Source organism: Misgurnus anguillicaudatus, chromosome 5 (assembly GCF_027580225.2).
Source record: "Misgurnus anguillicaudatus chromosome 5, ASM2758022v2, whole genome shotgun sequence".
In the NCBI taxonomy this organism is placed as follows: domain Eukaryota; kingdom Metazoa; phylum Chordata; class Actinopteri; order Cypriniformes; family Cobitidae; genus Misgurnus; species Misgurnus anguillicaudatus.
In genome coordinates, this window is record NC_073341.2 from 9525326 (window position 1) to 9542411 (window position 17086).

At 37.6% G+C, this 17086-nt stretch overlaps 1 protein-coding gene across 2 annotated transcripts in view; it reads right to left on the reverse strand.

Moving 5' to 3' along the window:
• The window catches only part of ntrk2a (neurotrophic tyrosine kinase, receptor, type 2a), a 57924-nt gene continuing 40838 nt past the window's right edge, over positions 1–17086 (reverse strand). For both annotated transcript variants that reach the window (XM_055168215.2, XM_055168214.2), the window contains 5 exons: positions 13133–13263; positions 12859–13031; positions 10640–10880; positions 2258–2416; positions 1–2168 (listed from right to left, as the gene is read on the reverse strand). In XM_055168215.2, the coding sequence (XP_055024190.2) occupies positions 1983–2168; positions 2258–2416; positions 10640–10880; positions 12859–13031; positions 13133–13263 (890 nt within the window). In that variant the 3' untranslated portion in view covers positions 1–1982. The remainder of the gene's footprint in view (positions 2169–2257; positions 2417–10639; positions 10881–12858; positions 13032–13132; positions 13264–17086) is intronic.

Below are 17086 nucleotides of genomic sequence, written 5' to 3' on the forward strand. Positions count from 1 at the left end.
GGTGTTGCGCAATTGGATTTTTCAAAAAAGTGGAGAAGGTTCTAAAATTCGAGAAAATCCTCCGCTACACCTTTAAGTTTAATCAAATTGACTGTCATCTTTTATTTTTTTTAACTGTTTTAAATTTTGACTACACTGTAAAAAATTATTTGCCGCCTTAAATTTTAAGATTTACAAATCATTTCAACTTCCTATTATTTATCTGAACTAAAGAGTTGCTACAGCTTATAAAATAAAAGTTGACTTCTTTTAACTACAGTATATTTTATAACAACTCATCTCTAGTCAAGTAAATAATAGTAAGTTAAAATTAGTTGATTAAACAAATAAATTTAAGGCAGGAAAGAATGTTTTACTGTAGTCTAACTTATCAGAGCAATTTTAACTTAGCTATAGTTTAAAACAACTTAAAAGTGTAGACAATATCAAGTTAAAATAACTTGTAGAGCCAATTTGATTAAACTTAAAAATTCACTGTAAAAAAGTTGGTTCAACTTAAAAAAGTAAGCAACCTGATTGCCTTAAAATGTCTAGTTAATTGAACTTAAAAATGTTAGTTGACACAGCAACCTTGTGACGTTTTTGAGTTAACTATTTTTTTTAAGTTGAACTAACTCAAAATTTTAAGGCAACCAGGTAACCCAATTTTTTAAGTTGAACTCACAACTTTACAGTGTTAGGGAGCCAAGATTTTTTTTACAGTTGATCTTCATGATCTTAAAAAAGTTTGATCCAAAAACGTATGCTTAAATATACAGTATAACGTAAGTTTTGCAAAGAAATATATACATTTTGTGAACATATATTTTACAAGCACTACAAGAATTAAGGTGCTGTTAAGTGAAAGCGAAGTATCCAGAATGGGTACTTCCAGAAAAACAAATCCCAGGATGCACCTGTGCAGAATATTTAAGGTCATTTACAATATGAGATTTTTAAGATCATAATTATTATCCTATTTGTGTTTTTTGATAGCTTTAAAATGTGAAAAAAAAACGAACAAGAATGAGTTTATGTCCAAACCTTTGCGACTACATGTAGTGATGCACCGATGTATCCGCCGATTTTTGATAAATTTGAAACCATCGGCAATAGCACGAGAAAGCCCAATACCGATTGTTTATGAATTAACTGCGTGAAGGCAATAAGTTGCATGTCTGTCGCATAATCCAGCATTTATAATATTTAAATAATTAAATACTTCCCCAAATAAAATCTGTACAAATTATAGTTTGTCAGACGTGCAATAAAAATAGTAAATCACGCAGTTTATCCCACGAGAGATTACATTCACATGAGCCATGCGGTCTAAGAGTATTTCGGGAAAATGTCTGCAGTCTGGGCTTTTTTCAAAATCTCGGATAAAGAGCAAAAATCGCCAACATTTGATCTTACTTTGTGCCTCTCTCATTATGTTGGTTAGCATGTTCAGTAAAAATAATTGGATGCAGAAATGAACTAGCTAATAGGCCAACTGTATAGTATACAAGTGTATACAGGCCAATAGTTGTCTGTTTAAATCGGTATGCCCCCCCCAAAAAAAAATCATATCGGTGCATCCCTTACTACATGACATATGATGTACATAATGATACATAAAGTACAGTAGCTGTGTGCTGACAGAAGTCCAGCGGGCAGAAAAAGCTGTTTGTTTCTTCTCTCATTTTGTCCCTGAAGTTCTGACAATGATGAAACAATCAACCCAGCGGCAAAAGTCCTTCTGCAGTTGTGATGAATAAAATGAACAAGTATGCAGTGAGTTCACTTGGTCCTGAAGTTGAGAAAGGTCAACCGTTTGTAATTTTAAAAGCCGTGATCAGTGCACGTCTTTTCTATATGTTATTTTAAGTCATAATGTAAACGGACAAGATCCTGTGGCTGATCTATCTAGACATTTACATCGAAAAGAGAAGAACGAAGGAGGATTTAAAGCGAGAGGAGAGAGGAATTATGGGATGGATAGAAGGTATCCATGTGCAGTCTTATCCTAGGATGTCCAGGTACACCGGTGAAGCCTTCGCCAGGTTTAGGAGCAGGTTGTGAATCTCTTTGATGTTGAGTCGGGTGTGTGGCTCTCTCTGCCAGCATCCTAGCATCAAGTCGTACACCTCCTTAGGACAGGTCCGGGGACGCTGCAGTACACGCCCTTGAGTAATACACTCGATCACCTATAAAGAGCGAGGTGGACAGGACAATGGTAAATGAAACTGAACGTACATGAAGTTTGAGAATAAGCGGGTGTGTGAATGTAGTATACCTCATTATTTGAAAGCTGGTACCAGGGCTGTTTCCCGTAGGTGAAGATCTCCCACAGCACCACTCCCAGACTCCAGACATCACTCTCGGTGGTGAACTTCCTGTACATGATACTCTCTGGTGGCATCCAACGAATTGGCAGCATGGTGTGACCTCCAACCTAAATAAGAGAAAGAAATGAAATGAATTGTGGGAGTCGTGGCCTAGTGGTTAGCATTCGGTATGGTCTTACATTGAGCCATGGTGGCGGCGAGTTGATGGCTAGAAGGAATACAGCTACGACCAAAATCTTAAATCGCACTGAGCGCTGTTTTTATCCTAATCCTAACCCTAAACCCAACATCTTGCGAGATTTGGATGTAGCTGTATCCCTTCTAGCCAGAACCTGAGTGGAAAATTGCAGGGGACAAAATTCCATTTAATTTCAAAGTAGGGGGGGACCTGGGGGGCCTCTTCCTAATAAAAACAGTTTAAGACATTACAAGAGAGAAATTGCCAGCTTATTAAGCATGTAAGTCGAAGTAAATTTATATAAACATATATAAAAGTACATCTAAAAATTGGATTTACTCTGACGAAACTTAGGAGTCAATTAAAAGTTTCTTTGCAACCGTAGTGTCTGACAAATGCTAATGGACGCGATCCATACAGACTTTTAGAGCATGAATAGTCAATAATATTTCCAGTTCAGGCGCTGATACAGTGCCGTAAGTCGTCCCTCTCTGGATTTGGATGCTGTAAGCTCGGGGAGTTGGTCTGGCCTAAAGCTCAACCCCAAAACCAATCATTTCATTTATTAGCTCTCTCCATAATGCGCTGCCTCTGAAATATTAATTATGAGATTGCGGTCCAGCATGCGGATTAGTCTGAGATTAATTGGTTTAACATACTGGACTCATCAAATATTAAGGTCAAAAGCTTTTAGGCTTTTTCAGTGGTCCCACAGTGGAGATACAGACTGGAAGCGTCACTTCCAAAGTGGTCAACTACACAAGCGCTATTAAAACCTCATTCCACCGTGATCTAACACACACACAAACGCACACACAGATAGATAACATCTCACTTTGGAGACTTTGAGCTTAATATGGAGATCTTTTTTTATTCACAAACAGTAGCATTACACACCAACTAATGCTGAAAAAGTGAAAAAGCCCAATAGGGCCCACTTTAGTAGGGGAGAACAAAAGTAACATAGGACGAAAGTAACAATATGATTTTCTCCGAAACCCTGATAACATTTATATCCTAGACTATAACTTTATCTTTAGCACACAAACCCTTGACAGACCTGACAAATATTGCGTTATGTACTCACCGTTTTCTGCATGTATGTGATTTCAACCATAAAAAGTAAATTCCTAAAGTGGTCATAACGCGTTGTATTTCTGGTTTCATGTGGTTAGTACTGATCAGGCTGCAGGTTATTTAGTGCTCTAACACATCCTGAAGTTTGACTTCTCAGAGTTTTTCAGAATAAAAGTAAATCGTGTTTAAATGTGAGGAGATCTTGTCCCGCTGCTAATACTGTTGTATATGTTGAAAATTGATATTATTCTAATTTAATTTAATTTACATGGTGTTCAAACTGTTGAAAAATGTTTTATTTTCAACAATTTAAGTTTGTCCTGTTGGTTGCTTTTGAAACATTTGATAAAACTGAAATTTAAAATGAAAATGTTCTTTTTAACAAAGATAAATTACAAAATATGTTTGCAGTTATATATTAACAAGGTCATAGTCATGTATATTTAATAAAAAAAATTTTTTATCTTGTTTTGTTGTGTTACTTTCGTCCCTGCAGGTGGGGTCGCAAGTAACAATTCACTACTTATGTTTAAAGTGAAATTTTACATTTTTAAACAATTTCACCTTGTATTAGACCACACTTGTGAGTTATTGACCACAGCAAAAATAAATCTCTGTCTAAAACATTATCTTTTTATATTTTTTCTGAAAAATTTTACTTTCGCCCCCGCTCTCCCCTATAGACGGTTTCAGCAGTAACAACATAAACAAGCGGCTTTCGTGGTCTACATGTAACTTCCGGTAAACTCCGCTAAGAATAAATGCCACAAAGTACTTTAAACGTAGTTTATTTATATAACAAGAAAAAACACGTAGGTTACCTAGGAAACAAAAAAATGTATTATCTTCGACGAGGTATTTGTTCAAGAGTTCAGTTCTGCAACTAGTCAGACCATTAAAATAACTGAAACCGGAAGTAAAGGTCGGACCAGACGCGTATCGGGTCACCGCACGTGCGTCCGATAAAACCGTCTATACTAGTATAGTATTTGTTCATAACATACTGTTTACAGTACTGAAAAATTTCAATATATTTAAGTGTAGGAATATATCAAGAGTTTGGTTCCAAAACGAGATAACACTTGTTATGTTAATTATTATGTTATTATGTATTATTGTGCTACTTAGATGTATTTTTTGTTATGAAGGCTTAAATCAAAACAAACCGACTGCAGTTTGATTGATATTAATAATATTAAAGGAACACGCCCACATTTTGGGAATTTAGCTTATTCACCGTATCCCCCAGAGTTAGATAAGTCCATACATACCTCTCTCATCTCCGTGCGTGCTGTAACTCTGTCTGACGCAGCCCCCGCTAGCTTAGCTTAGCACAAAGACTGGAAGTGGGTGGCTTTAGCTAGCATACTGCTCCCAATAAGTGACAAAATAACGCGATCATTTTCCTATTTATGTGTTGTGATTTGTATAGTCAAACCGTGTACAAATAACAAGGTGATATGAGACACAGCGATCTTTTAACAGTATACATACTGAGAACTATATTCTCTGAAGACGAAGCACTGCCGCATGGGCGGAGTGATCTGCTCGCAGCACACGAGAAGCCCCTGGTGAGGAGCAGAGAGTTCGGTCAGAATTGTGCAAATCACTCCGCCCATGCGGCAGTGCTTCGTCTTCAGAGAATATAGTTCTCAGTATGTATACTGTTAAAAGATCGCTGTGTCTCATATCACCTTGTTATTTGTACACGGTTTGACTATACAAATCACAACACATAAATAGGAAAATGATCGCGTTATTTTGTCACTTATTGGGAGCAGTATGCTAGCTAAAGCCACCCACTTCCAGTCTTTGTGCTAAGCTAAGCTAGCGGGGGCTGCGTCAGACAGAGTTACAGCACGCACGGAGATGAGAGAGGTATGTATGGACTTATCTAACTCTGGGGGATACGGTGAATAAGCTAAATTCCCAAAATGTGGGCGTGTTCCTTTAACAAAAAATAGATTTTTGAATCAATCTCGTTTCCACACAGGTTTTGGAACCAAACTCTTCATATTATGTTGAGACTTGATTTTATACATTGTGAATTAATTTGTATTGTTTTTTTTTTAGAGATTTTTTCATCTCATTTTTCATTTTAGGATTTAAAATCTGAATGTTTGTGGAAAGTTAATACGCTCCCTTGTGAAAAATAAGTGTATGTGTTCACTTTTTAAAAAGTGAATAAAATATACATTTAAAATTTATTTGAAATTTAATTGTTTTTGAGTCCATTGAAACCAACTTTTATTTATTTGAAAAGTTGGAAAAATAATTTTGGGGATGTTATCAATTGAAGAAGTTTATTGTACTGATAAAACTATTCACTTTTTACATCATACTTAAAGTGTATTAAGCATACCCAAAGTTGTTCCACTTTAGGACATACTGTAGAAGTAGCCTACACTAAATACACTTCAAATTGTGTACACTTCAAAACCTAAAATATACTCAGTGCTTCACTCTCCTCAAGTTACTACTTATTAGTCTACCTGCAAATATGTTAAAGTATACAAAAACATTTGCACTTTAATTTTTCACTGTTGATAATTCACTTTAATTGCCTTTTAGTTCATTTAGAAGCACATATTAACCATATTTATATACATTATAGGTTGTTAAGAAAGTACTTAAGATGCATTAAGTGCCACTTAAAGGATTACCTCCAATTTCATAAAAAAATCCAGATAATTTACTCACCCCCATGTCATTCAAAATGTTGATGACTCTTTCTTTGTGCAGTCGAGAAGGAATTTCTTAAGGGAAAACGTTCCAGGATTTTTTTCCAGGCTTTAGAGGACCTCAGCTGTTCACATTTTCAATGCAGTTTAAAATTGCAGTTTCAAAGCAGGTTCAAACGGCTCTAAATGATCCCAACTGAGGCATTATATATATCTATATATACACACATATATACTTTTAAATCACAACTTCTCCTCTTGTTGCACTAGCCGTGTGACACGCAAGCATGACCTTACGTACACGTTACATATGAAACTACCGCCCCAATGTGAAGAAAAAGGAGCATTTAGACGTGGTTGTATGTTGAATGACACCAATGAATATTTTTGTTTCAGTTTATTGTTTAAAATGAGTGTGTGTTTTGCATTTGTAACACCTGACCTTTTGACATTATTATGTAATATGTAAGGTCGCGCTGGCGCCTCACACAGCTAGTGCAAGACGAGAAACTGTCATTTTAAACTGCATTGAAAAACTAAACTAAAGTCCACTATATGGAGAAAAATCCTAGAAAGTTTTCCTCAAAAAAACTGAAGAAAGACATAAACATCTTGGACGACAGGGGGATGAGTAAATTATCAGGATTTTTTAATGAAAGTGGAGTAATCCTTTAATATTCAGTTTAAAAGACTAAAACGATTGGTGTACTGACAAATGAAAAGATGCATGAATGAATTTGTCAATTATGTTTATCAAGTCTTCAAATATGAGTTATAATCAACTTATGTTATATTTTATTTAAAGTTTTGTGGTTGCACAACATGCTTTCACAATATATCTCCACCCATCAGCCTCCTCTGACCATCTGTTTCTATGGTAACTGATGTTCTATAGGCCTAATCAATGATGTACTCATAGCGCACACACACAAACACACACACAAATCCACTGACCCGCATTTAAATATCAAAAGAGATTCATCAAATGATGATGTGTGTGTGTCATAGTATTCATCAGTATTCAGAGATAAATCAACCTCTTCTCTTCTTGTTGGTGAAGAGAGTTATCTAATGCATCCTTCAACACACATTTCAATGGAGAACGGTATAATGACACATACTACATTCAAAAAGGTCTCTCTTTAAATATTCTCTGCATTTTGATCCTACAGTGTAAGGTTTGTTACCATTAGATTTCTTTATTTTTCTTTTGTTTTTACTGTTTCCCTAACTTAGGCCTCTCTGTGTCTGTCTTAATCTCTCTTTCTCTCTCCGTAGGCTTACATTGCTGAATGTTGAGGTGAATACTAATAAGAGATCTTTAATGACTTTTTCAGTTTCTGACGGATGACGTAAGCGCTCCCTTCTTTTTCTTTGCTGTTGCCATAGTAACCCCTCTTTCCTGTTCCCACGCCACCTTCCTCCCTGACTCCAAATCTGAGAGAGACTTACTGACAGGAGAGAATCAGGACCGACACACACGCACACACACACACACACACACACACACACACACACACACACACACACACACACACACACACACACGCACACACACAAAGAAATTCTGCTGACATCATGAAGGCATAAAGGCAGTAGGGTCAAGGTATTTGAATAGTTGATATTCAGTAATATAGGCTATATGTAGCACTGAACATGAGAAGCATATTGATTTTATACATATACTGGGATTTGAATACTTTAAATGTCCTTGTGAAGCAAGCATTCATTTCCAGCTACTGGAACTAATGTAAGTTCATGCCATTTTGTTCATTTTAAGGACTAGTAAATTTGTGGTGAGAGATGCTCAGAATGTGAAAAGTTTTGCCGACGATGATAGCTAATATGTAAGGGATACAGAAGTAAGCCCGGTAGTGTGATCAGTTTTGAATGACACTGAAGGGGCTTTTTTCACGATAACAACCAGTTGTCTGTAGAGTATCCCGTTTATTACACAGCTATATTTACAGTGTTGGGGGTAACGCATTTTCCGAAGTAACGAGTAAAGGAACGCATTACTTTTTAACATTTTTAAAAAAGTAATGCAAGTTACATTTTTAGTTCAATTAATTTGATTAAAAAAAGTTATGTACTGAATTAAACTGAACGTAGTCACATTATGCACTCTATGCGTACACGCCTGTGTGGGAACAGTTTGAGTCAGAAACTGAGATGGCAGACCAGAGCTCAACATTTTTGTGATGAAATATTAAGTTTCTGAATGCAGAACTTTTCTGACATAAAAACACCTGCAAGGCCTGAACGAGATCAAGCCTCAGCCAAGAAAAAGTAACGCAAAAGTAACTAAAAAGTAACGTAAGCATTACTTTCCATGAAAAGTAACTAACGCAATTAGTTACTTTTTTGGGGAGTAACTTAATATTGTAATCAGTGTTGGGAGTAAAGCATTACAAAATATAATATATTACAGTAATATATTAGTTTTTGCTGTAACGCAGTAATATAACGCATTACTAATAAAATTTTGGTAATATTTTACTCGTTACAGTCTAAGTAACGCGCGTTACAACGATGCATTTCAAAATTAGACCCTTTTTTATTTTTGACCAATGCGCCCGACCAGCATCCAGACAGGAAAAAGCTGCGGGTAAAATAGTTATGGCTGCGTCCCAAACCGCATACTTCCATACTATAATAGGCGAAAAGCACTACTTCTCGTACTCTTTGCCTACTATATAGAATTTAAGCAGTCGGTTTGGGACGCAGCGTAAGTCTGTTTCCAGGTGCTGTATGCAGCATGTTCATTTTTACTTTAATTTTGTATTTGAAATTCGATTTGGACGCGGTGCGCGTTAAATATAGACGCGTTTCTTAAAGAGCCGAATCTGGGAAGTCCGTGGCTGTATAAGCATTGACTAAAGTGGTCGCAATCAGGTCCGGTAGCGCCGTACACACATAATTCTGCGAATGAGAGCACAAAGTAAAAGCAACAGAAAGTTTCTATCAGTCTTCCATGCTGCTTGAACCTCAGAAGTAAAGAGACTTTTAGAAATCTTGCCAGTAAAATCCATATCAACACCAGCAATTACAAGGTAAGCTAACGTTGCTATGGCTACAGTCCAGCTACATAATAGATTGCTAGGCTATTACTATGCTATCTACAGTTTTATTACAAACAGCAACCTAAACTACAATGTAACATTAATGTAGACTTAAACATGGTTATCTAAATATAATTTAGAGATTGTTCAGTCCCTCCAGAAAAACGCGATTGTGCGATCGCGCGATATATTGCATAATCAGCCAAAGTCTGCATATTTATGCGGGGCTGCATTTTTTTCCAAATACAACGCACTTTCGCCGCATTAATTACATATTTCCGCGCACAAAATATGCGGGGCTTGCATGATTTCATAATCTCCGCATTTTCGTAGCAAAAAGTCACATATATATTAGCAGAAAGTACAAAAATGTTGCATTTACTTCCCAAAAGCGCAGACGTGTCCTCTATTGCCATGGGAACGTTATGAAGTGACGTGAACATCATTGCAGCTTTTGCAAATTCCGCAATTTTCGCAAATTCCCGCAATTCCATCACATAAATATCCCGCATATTTCATCGCATTTTTTATGAAAACGTGCCGCAAAATCGAGGATTTTTGCCCGCAACAATCACAAAAAAACTCCGCGTTTTTCTGGAAGGACTGATTGTTAATGGACGTTTCTGAGTGGTAAGTTTGTGTTTTTTTCAGTATGGACCTGCAAAACTTAACTAACGCCAATAGTAAAACTTCAGCCTAAACGCTAGCATATAGCATTAGCTAGCATATAGCACTAACTCAGCAGTCACAAACATGTTTTTAGCATTTTAACAACATTGTAATTAATTTAATGAGTAATTTAATGTTGGGGGCGTACATCATGACTGTGACGTCACGTCGTTGTTATGTTGAGATTGGCCTGTTTGTCTTTTGCATGCACAAGGTTTACATAAGAATGAGAAAACAATCGTGTTTGAGGCTCACGATAAATCATTACCATCTACACAACTCTTATTATTCCTCTATGCCAAGATAAATACAGTTTTTTATTCGTTGGCACCTTTAAAGATAAAAGCACAAACACATACAAATAACGTTTACAGGTTGACGTTCTGGTGGTCAAGCAGTACATGTTTCTAAGGTTGTTATCTCTAGTTAGAAGTTATTTTGCTAGGACTTGACAGATACTGACTGACATCCAAAAGTAGGTGCAAACATGACACAAAGTAAAGAAATTTTTGTTTGCAGAAATCACTTGCGTTGGTATTTTTTGTATTTTGATACTAAAGCAATGACATCCTTATTGAGTGTGGTTCAAGAACTGTCCAAATACTTTTAGGGCCACTGTGTAGCTGCGTCTCCGAGTAAAAAACAAAAAAAATAAAATCTTACCCGATAGTAATCTGTGCTGTAAACATCTCGGGACATTCCAAAGTCTCCGATCTTCACCAGGAGGTTTTCTCCGACAAGGCAGTTTCGCGTGGCCAAGTCTCTGTGAACGAAGTGTTGGGAGGCCAGATACACCATGCCTGCAGCGATCTGCTGTGCAATATGAAGCATTTGGGACTGAGTGAGCTCTGCCTGCTGCTGGATCTCTCCATCAGCCATCAAAACAGCATCAGGACCATGAGCTCTGCAGGTGAACAGAAGAACACAGTTTCACTAACCTCAAATATACAGTCGAGTCAAAAGAAAGTCCAAAAGAAATAAATACACGACCATCAGCAGCACCTTAATTATTATGAATATACTGTAAGGGTTTCAGAGAGACTCTCCCTGCATCCGAAACAGCCTACTTCCATACTATATACAGTACATACTATATACAATTTTCCATACCATGAGGCAATGGGAACTGATGAGCCACCAAATTTAAATAATAAGTTCCTAAATTAAATATATAAAATAAGTAAATTTTTTTAAATACAAATGTATTCCTTGTGGTTTAATTGTACTTGTTTAGCAACACCTGATTAAATTACTTTTAGTTAGCACGTGAATAAATATACAGGTCACATAACAAAATATATCGGATGTAGTATGTCAAAAAAAATCACACATACTATACAGAACATTGTGATTTAAAGGGCACATATTTTTACAAGATGTAATGTAAGTCTTAGGTGTGCCTAGAATGTGTCTGTGAGGGTTCAGCTCAAAATACCCTACAGATCATTTGTTATAGCATGTCCAAAATTACCCTATTTCATGTCTGTACCTTTAAATGCAAATGAGCTCAGTCCCTTACCAACAGACCTTTAGTGCTTTCGGTTAAAAATAGATTTGATTCCTATGAATACAGTCTGAGACAATAGTATCTTTAGCCACATTTGTGCTTAAAAGCAGTCATTGGCTTTGGGTGGGGCTTTGTTTTTGGGATGTCACATTAACAAGATAATCAAAACAGCATGTCTAATGAGACTGCTTTGGTTTAATGGAGATTAAAAAAGAAGTAGTGGGTGGATTTTTTTCATTGTAGGGTTGATGTGTTCACACACTACTAACACACATTTTTGTGCCAAACACCTTGTAATGCTGCGTTTACACCAGCCGCGGTATAGGCGTGAAGCGCAGGTGATTTCAATGTTAAGTCAATGTGAAGACGAGTTGATGCACGTCTGGAGGTTTCGCGGCGCGGATGAGGCGTTTGGCGCAGAGGACGCGATTCCGCCTCATTCCGCAAATGGTGTTTTTTTGCATTTTGCATTTGACCCGAATTCGCGGCTGTCGCCCGAGTTGAAAAATTTGAACTTGGTGGAATTTCGCGACGCAGTTAACCTCTGACACGCGTCAAATGCTTGCTTTTTCCGAATGCGAATGCATTCAAACTGTTCAAGAGGCAAACTAGGCGCGGTAGGCGCGATTTTGACGCCTGAAACGCGGTTGGTGTAAACGCAGCATAAAAGTGGATTTTGCATAATATGTGCCCTTTAATGGTTAAAAAGTAAGCACTTGAGTTAATTCACTATGTATGGTCACAGTACACGATTTCGGATGCAGTGTGGGTTTACTAACAAGTTCACAGTAACTTTCAGCAGAAAAGGGAATGATTTTCTTTTGTGTTGGTTTAACACCTTGAGCCTCATTTATAAAGAGTGCATACGCACAGATTTGATCGTAAAGTGTGCGTACGCAAAAAATCTACGGCAAAGTCCATATTTATAAAAACTGTCTTTGGCGTGGAAAAGTGCTTAGCGCCATGTCAGGGTCTGAGCAGATGTATACACTTTTCTTGTCTGATTGCTGCAGGTTTTTGGAAAATAAGTCATTCTTGCTGCTCAAAATTGTGTTTAAACATTGACGAGCGCTCTTTTATATGTCTATAATTTAATTAGGCATCATTTAAAGGCGGAGATCTGAAACTGCCCAGCTGGGCACAAGTTCAAGATCATTTGCGATTTATAAATTTCACATCTGAAAGAAAGCGCGCATTTTCTGCGCATACGTTCAGTTTATGAATCACACGTACGCATTTTTGATAAATGATGGTGAGATCAAAAGTAGGATGGTTTCTATGCAGCATTTTATAAATGAGGCCCCTTGTCTTTCAAGGACAAAGATATCACAAAAAATTTCGATACACACAAAGACGCATCCAAGCGGTACTGTACCTGAGGAACTTGTTGAGATCGCCGTGTTTCATATACTCAAATACCATAATTAGGGGGTCGCTCTCCACACACACACCATAGAAGGTGACAATGTGTTCGTGCTGAAGATTAGTCAGCAGCTCGGCCTCGCGATGAAAGTCCTTCCTGGCATTCTCACTGGCCTCTTTTAAAGTCTACAAACATATGGAGCAAATACAAATACCACAAAAATGTTTATTTCAATTTAATAGCAAGTTACACCATTGCTATTTTGTCTCATTTACAAACATAGTACCTTCACGGCCACTAAAATTTTGTCCTGTTCTGTCGACAGATTGTAGCATTCAGCCAGGAAGACTTTCCCAAACGCTCCTTCTCCAAGTTCCCGCTTCAGCACGATGTTGTGTCTCTTAATATGTTGAACAACTGATGGAAAGATGGCAGATGGATACACACATAAAATAATGGATATTTATGCCTAAATCTGAATAGTTCTGAAAGCATAATGCAGTAATTTAATTGTACAAAATATGTCATAAAACACAGAAGGAGCAGAGCGCGTGCAACTTTGTGAATGACAGTCGTCACTCTTCTTCAGAAATATTTTAAGCTATTCTGCATAGAGATTATGTGAGGTCCTGCTTATGGCAATCTTTATTAAGATCCAGTAATGAAAGAAACTTTTGAAAGAAAGCTTAAATGAAAGAAAGGTTTTCTGTTTGGGATTAGTTGGAGGCAGGAAGAGTTTAAGATTAGCCGGCTTGTCAGCATTACAGCGATAAAAGACACCATTCAACTGGCAAGAGGAGCGGATCTGATAAATGAAGTCACCCTGACAGATGTTTAGTGCTTTGGTAATGTTAAATTGAGCAATTTCAGATGAGTGGAAAAACGTCTGAAGTCTGATGGGTGAAGATAGGTAAGTTGTGGTTTTGTGGGATGCTTTTTAAAACTCACACGACTCATGCATGCATTACAACCTTAATGATGTCATAGAAAAATTTTTTTTTGCTTAATGTTCCTATAAATACCCTTTGAAGGATTACTCCATTTTCTTAAAGGAAGTCTCGATAATTTGGTCACCCCTATGTCATTAGAAATGTTGATCTCTTTCTTTGTTCAGTCGAGAAGAAATTTATTGTGGAAAACATATCAGGATTTTTCTCAATTTAATAGATTTTATTGGAGCCCAACAGTTCACAGTTTCAATGCAGTTCAAAATTGCAGCCTCAAAGGACTCCAAACGATCTCAAACAAGGCATAAGGGTCAAAAACATCGTCATTTTCGGCAATAAAAATAGAAATATGCACTTTTAAGTCACCGCTTCTCGTCTTGCACTAGCCATGTGGTGCGCCAGCACGACCTCACGTAAATGCATAATCACGTCAAAAGGTCACGCATGACGTATGCGAAACTACCACCCCAGTGTGGAGAAAGAGGACCGTTCTGACGTTGTTGAATGTGGATTGATACTAATGCTGCGTTCAGACCAGCCACGGTAGAGGCGTCAAGCGTGAGTGATTTCAATGTTAAGTCAATGTGAAGACCTGTTGACGGGCGTCTGGAGGTCTCGTGGCGCGAATGAGGCGTTTAGCGCGGTGTGGTATGCGCGAATGGTGCTTTTTGTGCATTTTGCGTTTGACGCGAATTTGTAACTGACTGTCGAGTTGAACAATTTGAACTTTGGCAGATTTTCGCGCCCCGTTAACCAATCAGGAGCCTGCTTGCAAACTAGACGCGGTAGACGTGATTTTGATGGCTGGTGTGAACCCACGGAAATGAATGTCTTTGTGTCAGTTTATTGTTTAAAATGGACGTGTTTAAGCAAACATGTGAGGTCGCGCTGGTGCAAGATGAGTTGTGGTTTAAAAGTGCATATTTTTCTTGCCAAAAATGAAAATCGTTTTGCTAGATAAGACCCTTATGGCCTCGTTTGTAATCATTTAGAGGCCTTTGAAGCTGCGTTGAAATCACAATTTTAAACTGCATTGAAAGTGTGAACTGTTGAGGTCCAATATAGTCTATTAAATTAAGAAAAATCCTGGAATGTTTTCCTCAAAAAACGTAATTTCTTCTCGACTGAACAAAAAAGACATCATCATTTTGGAGGACATGTGGGTGAGTAAATTATCAGGATTTTTTTTAGAAAGTGGAGTAATCCTTTAACATTCGAAGAACCTTTCTGTTTCATAAAAGATTCTTATTAGTAAAAAAGTTAATTTGATTATACAACGGTATTACAGAAATTGTTCTTCTAAGATTCTCTCACTGAAAGCATTCCTGTAAAAGGCTAAAAGAAAACAAGAAAAGAAAACAAGACCACCAGTTTATAAACCTACCTCACGGATTATCAATCCACACTCCCAGATTTGTAAACCGTACCCTCAGTTTTTGCAATCCGTAACCACAAATTCATAAAACCTGCGTAGCGCACGCTTTCGCAATCTGTCCGCACAGCTTAGCAAACTGTTAATGTTTTATGACGATTTACGAAACCGTGATCACGGTCTTGTTTTTTTGTCAAAGGGGTGACCTTATGGGCTCCGTAAAAAAAAAACCTAAAAAGGACACTAATTGTACCTGCTGTGTTAATTGCAGAGATGGGACCAAGTCACACATGTGCAAGTCTCAAGTAAGTCTCAAGTCTGAACCTTCAAGTCTCAAGTAAGTCCCAAGTATTTTTTTTCTTGGGCAAGTCAAGTCAAGTCGAGTCACAGGCTATGTCAAGTCAAGTCAAGTCTAGTCCTGTAGTAGGTCAAGTCAAGTCCAAGTCAAGTCACCTTATTATTGTAATTTTACCTGCAGAATCTGATCTTAATAAAGTGAAAGGACAGATATAGAAAGTAACTATCAGGAAATTACAATAATTTGGATTTGCATGTTGAGTAAAATACATCATGGAATCAAACAAAATTGTAACTTTATAAATTATTAGTTTTTCACTTCTGCCAACCGTGTTTGAAATGTTTGAAATTTTCAACATTGAGTCCATAAAACAAATAACATCTTAACATCCAACAGAATCCTCTCTGAACACCTCCCTCTCTCAAACACAGTTTTCAGACAACATTAAACTTTTTTACATTTCTCCTCTCTCTCACTCACTCACACACACACACACACACACACACACACACACACACACACACACACACACGCACACACACACACACACACACACACACACGCTCTCTGGCTCTCTCTCAAACATGCGGCCAGAAAAAACGAGCGTGTCGCAACGCGTCTCTTCCATTCGCGCACCTACATTTGAAATAACGAACTTGGGCGCGCAAAAGACGCGACATGTGAACCACCCCTAACATTGTAGAATCAAGTCATTTTTCTTTGTGTGTGTGTGTGTGTGTGTGTGTGTGTGTGTGTGTGTGTGTGTGTGTGTGTGTGTGTTCAGGTGGCAAACTTAAAAAAGTAGCCAAGTCTCGTGCCGCTCAGATCAAGGGAAGTATTTTAAAAAATAAAATAAAATTATTTGGCCCACATTTGTCCCCAACACAATATGATGAGGGCTACTTTAGCTATTATTGCATTAGCAAACCACCAACTAACCAGATATTAACAAATTGACAAGCAGTTAATGGCATTCTACTCTGGGCAGAATGGTTGTCGTCTGGCTGCCCGTGATTTTAATGTTGCATGTCTTGCAACACACTGTTCGTCTTTTGCCATCTTGTTGAAGCCAAAAGCGATGACCCTCTGTACCCCTCCGGCTGACATGTTGATATCTGATCTAAGTGGGCGTGGTGTGCGTAAGGTACGGGAGGGCATGATGGATGATAGTGTCGTTTTAGTCATGACAACGCCATTCTCAGCCGGCGCTCCAGCTTGGTCAACTTTTATATTCAAACTGAAAACATGATGTGATTAACACTCAAGTCATTCAAGTCCATCGTGTCTCAAGTCATGTCAAGTCCCGAGTCTTTAACTTCCAAGTCCGAGTCAAGTCTCAAGTATTTTATTTTTTGTCAAGTCAAGTTACAAGTCACAAAAATAGCGACTCGAGTCGACTCGAGTCCAAGTCACCAAGTCACAAGTCCCCATGTCTGGTTAATTGTATCTTAAAAGGGTTTACATTATTCAAATCACAAGATATGTGACATGTTTAGCTTTTTGTTTTTGAGTTATTTACTTGCAAAAACTGCAGTGTTCCTCCCACGGTAAATTGAAACTTTAAGGTGTTTAAGGAACCAAAAATGTTTCTTCAATGTCATCGCTGTGAAGAAACTTACAAGC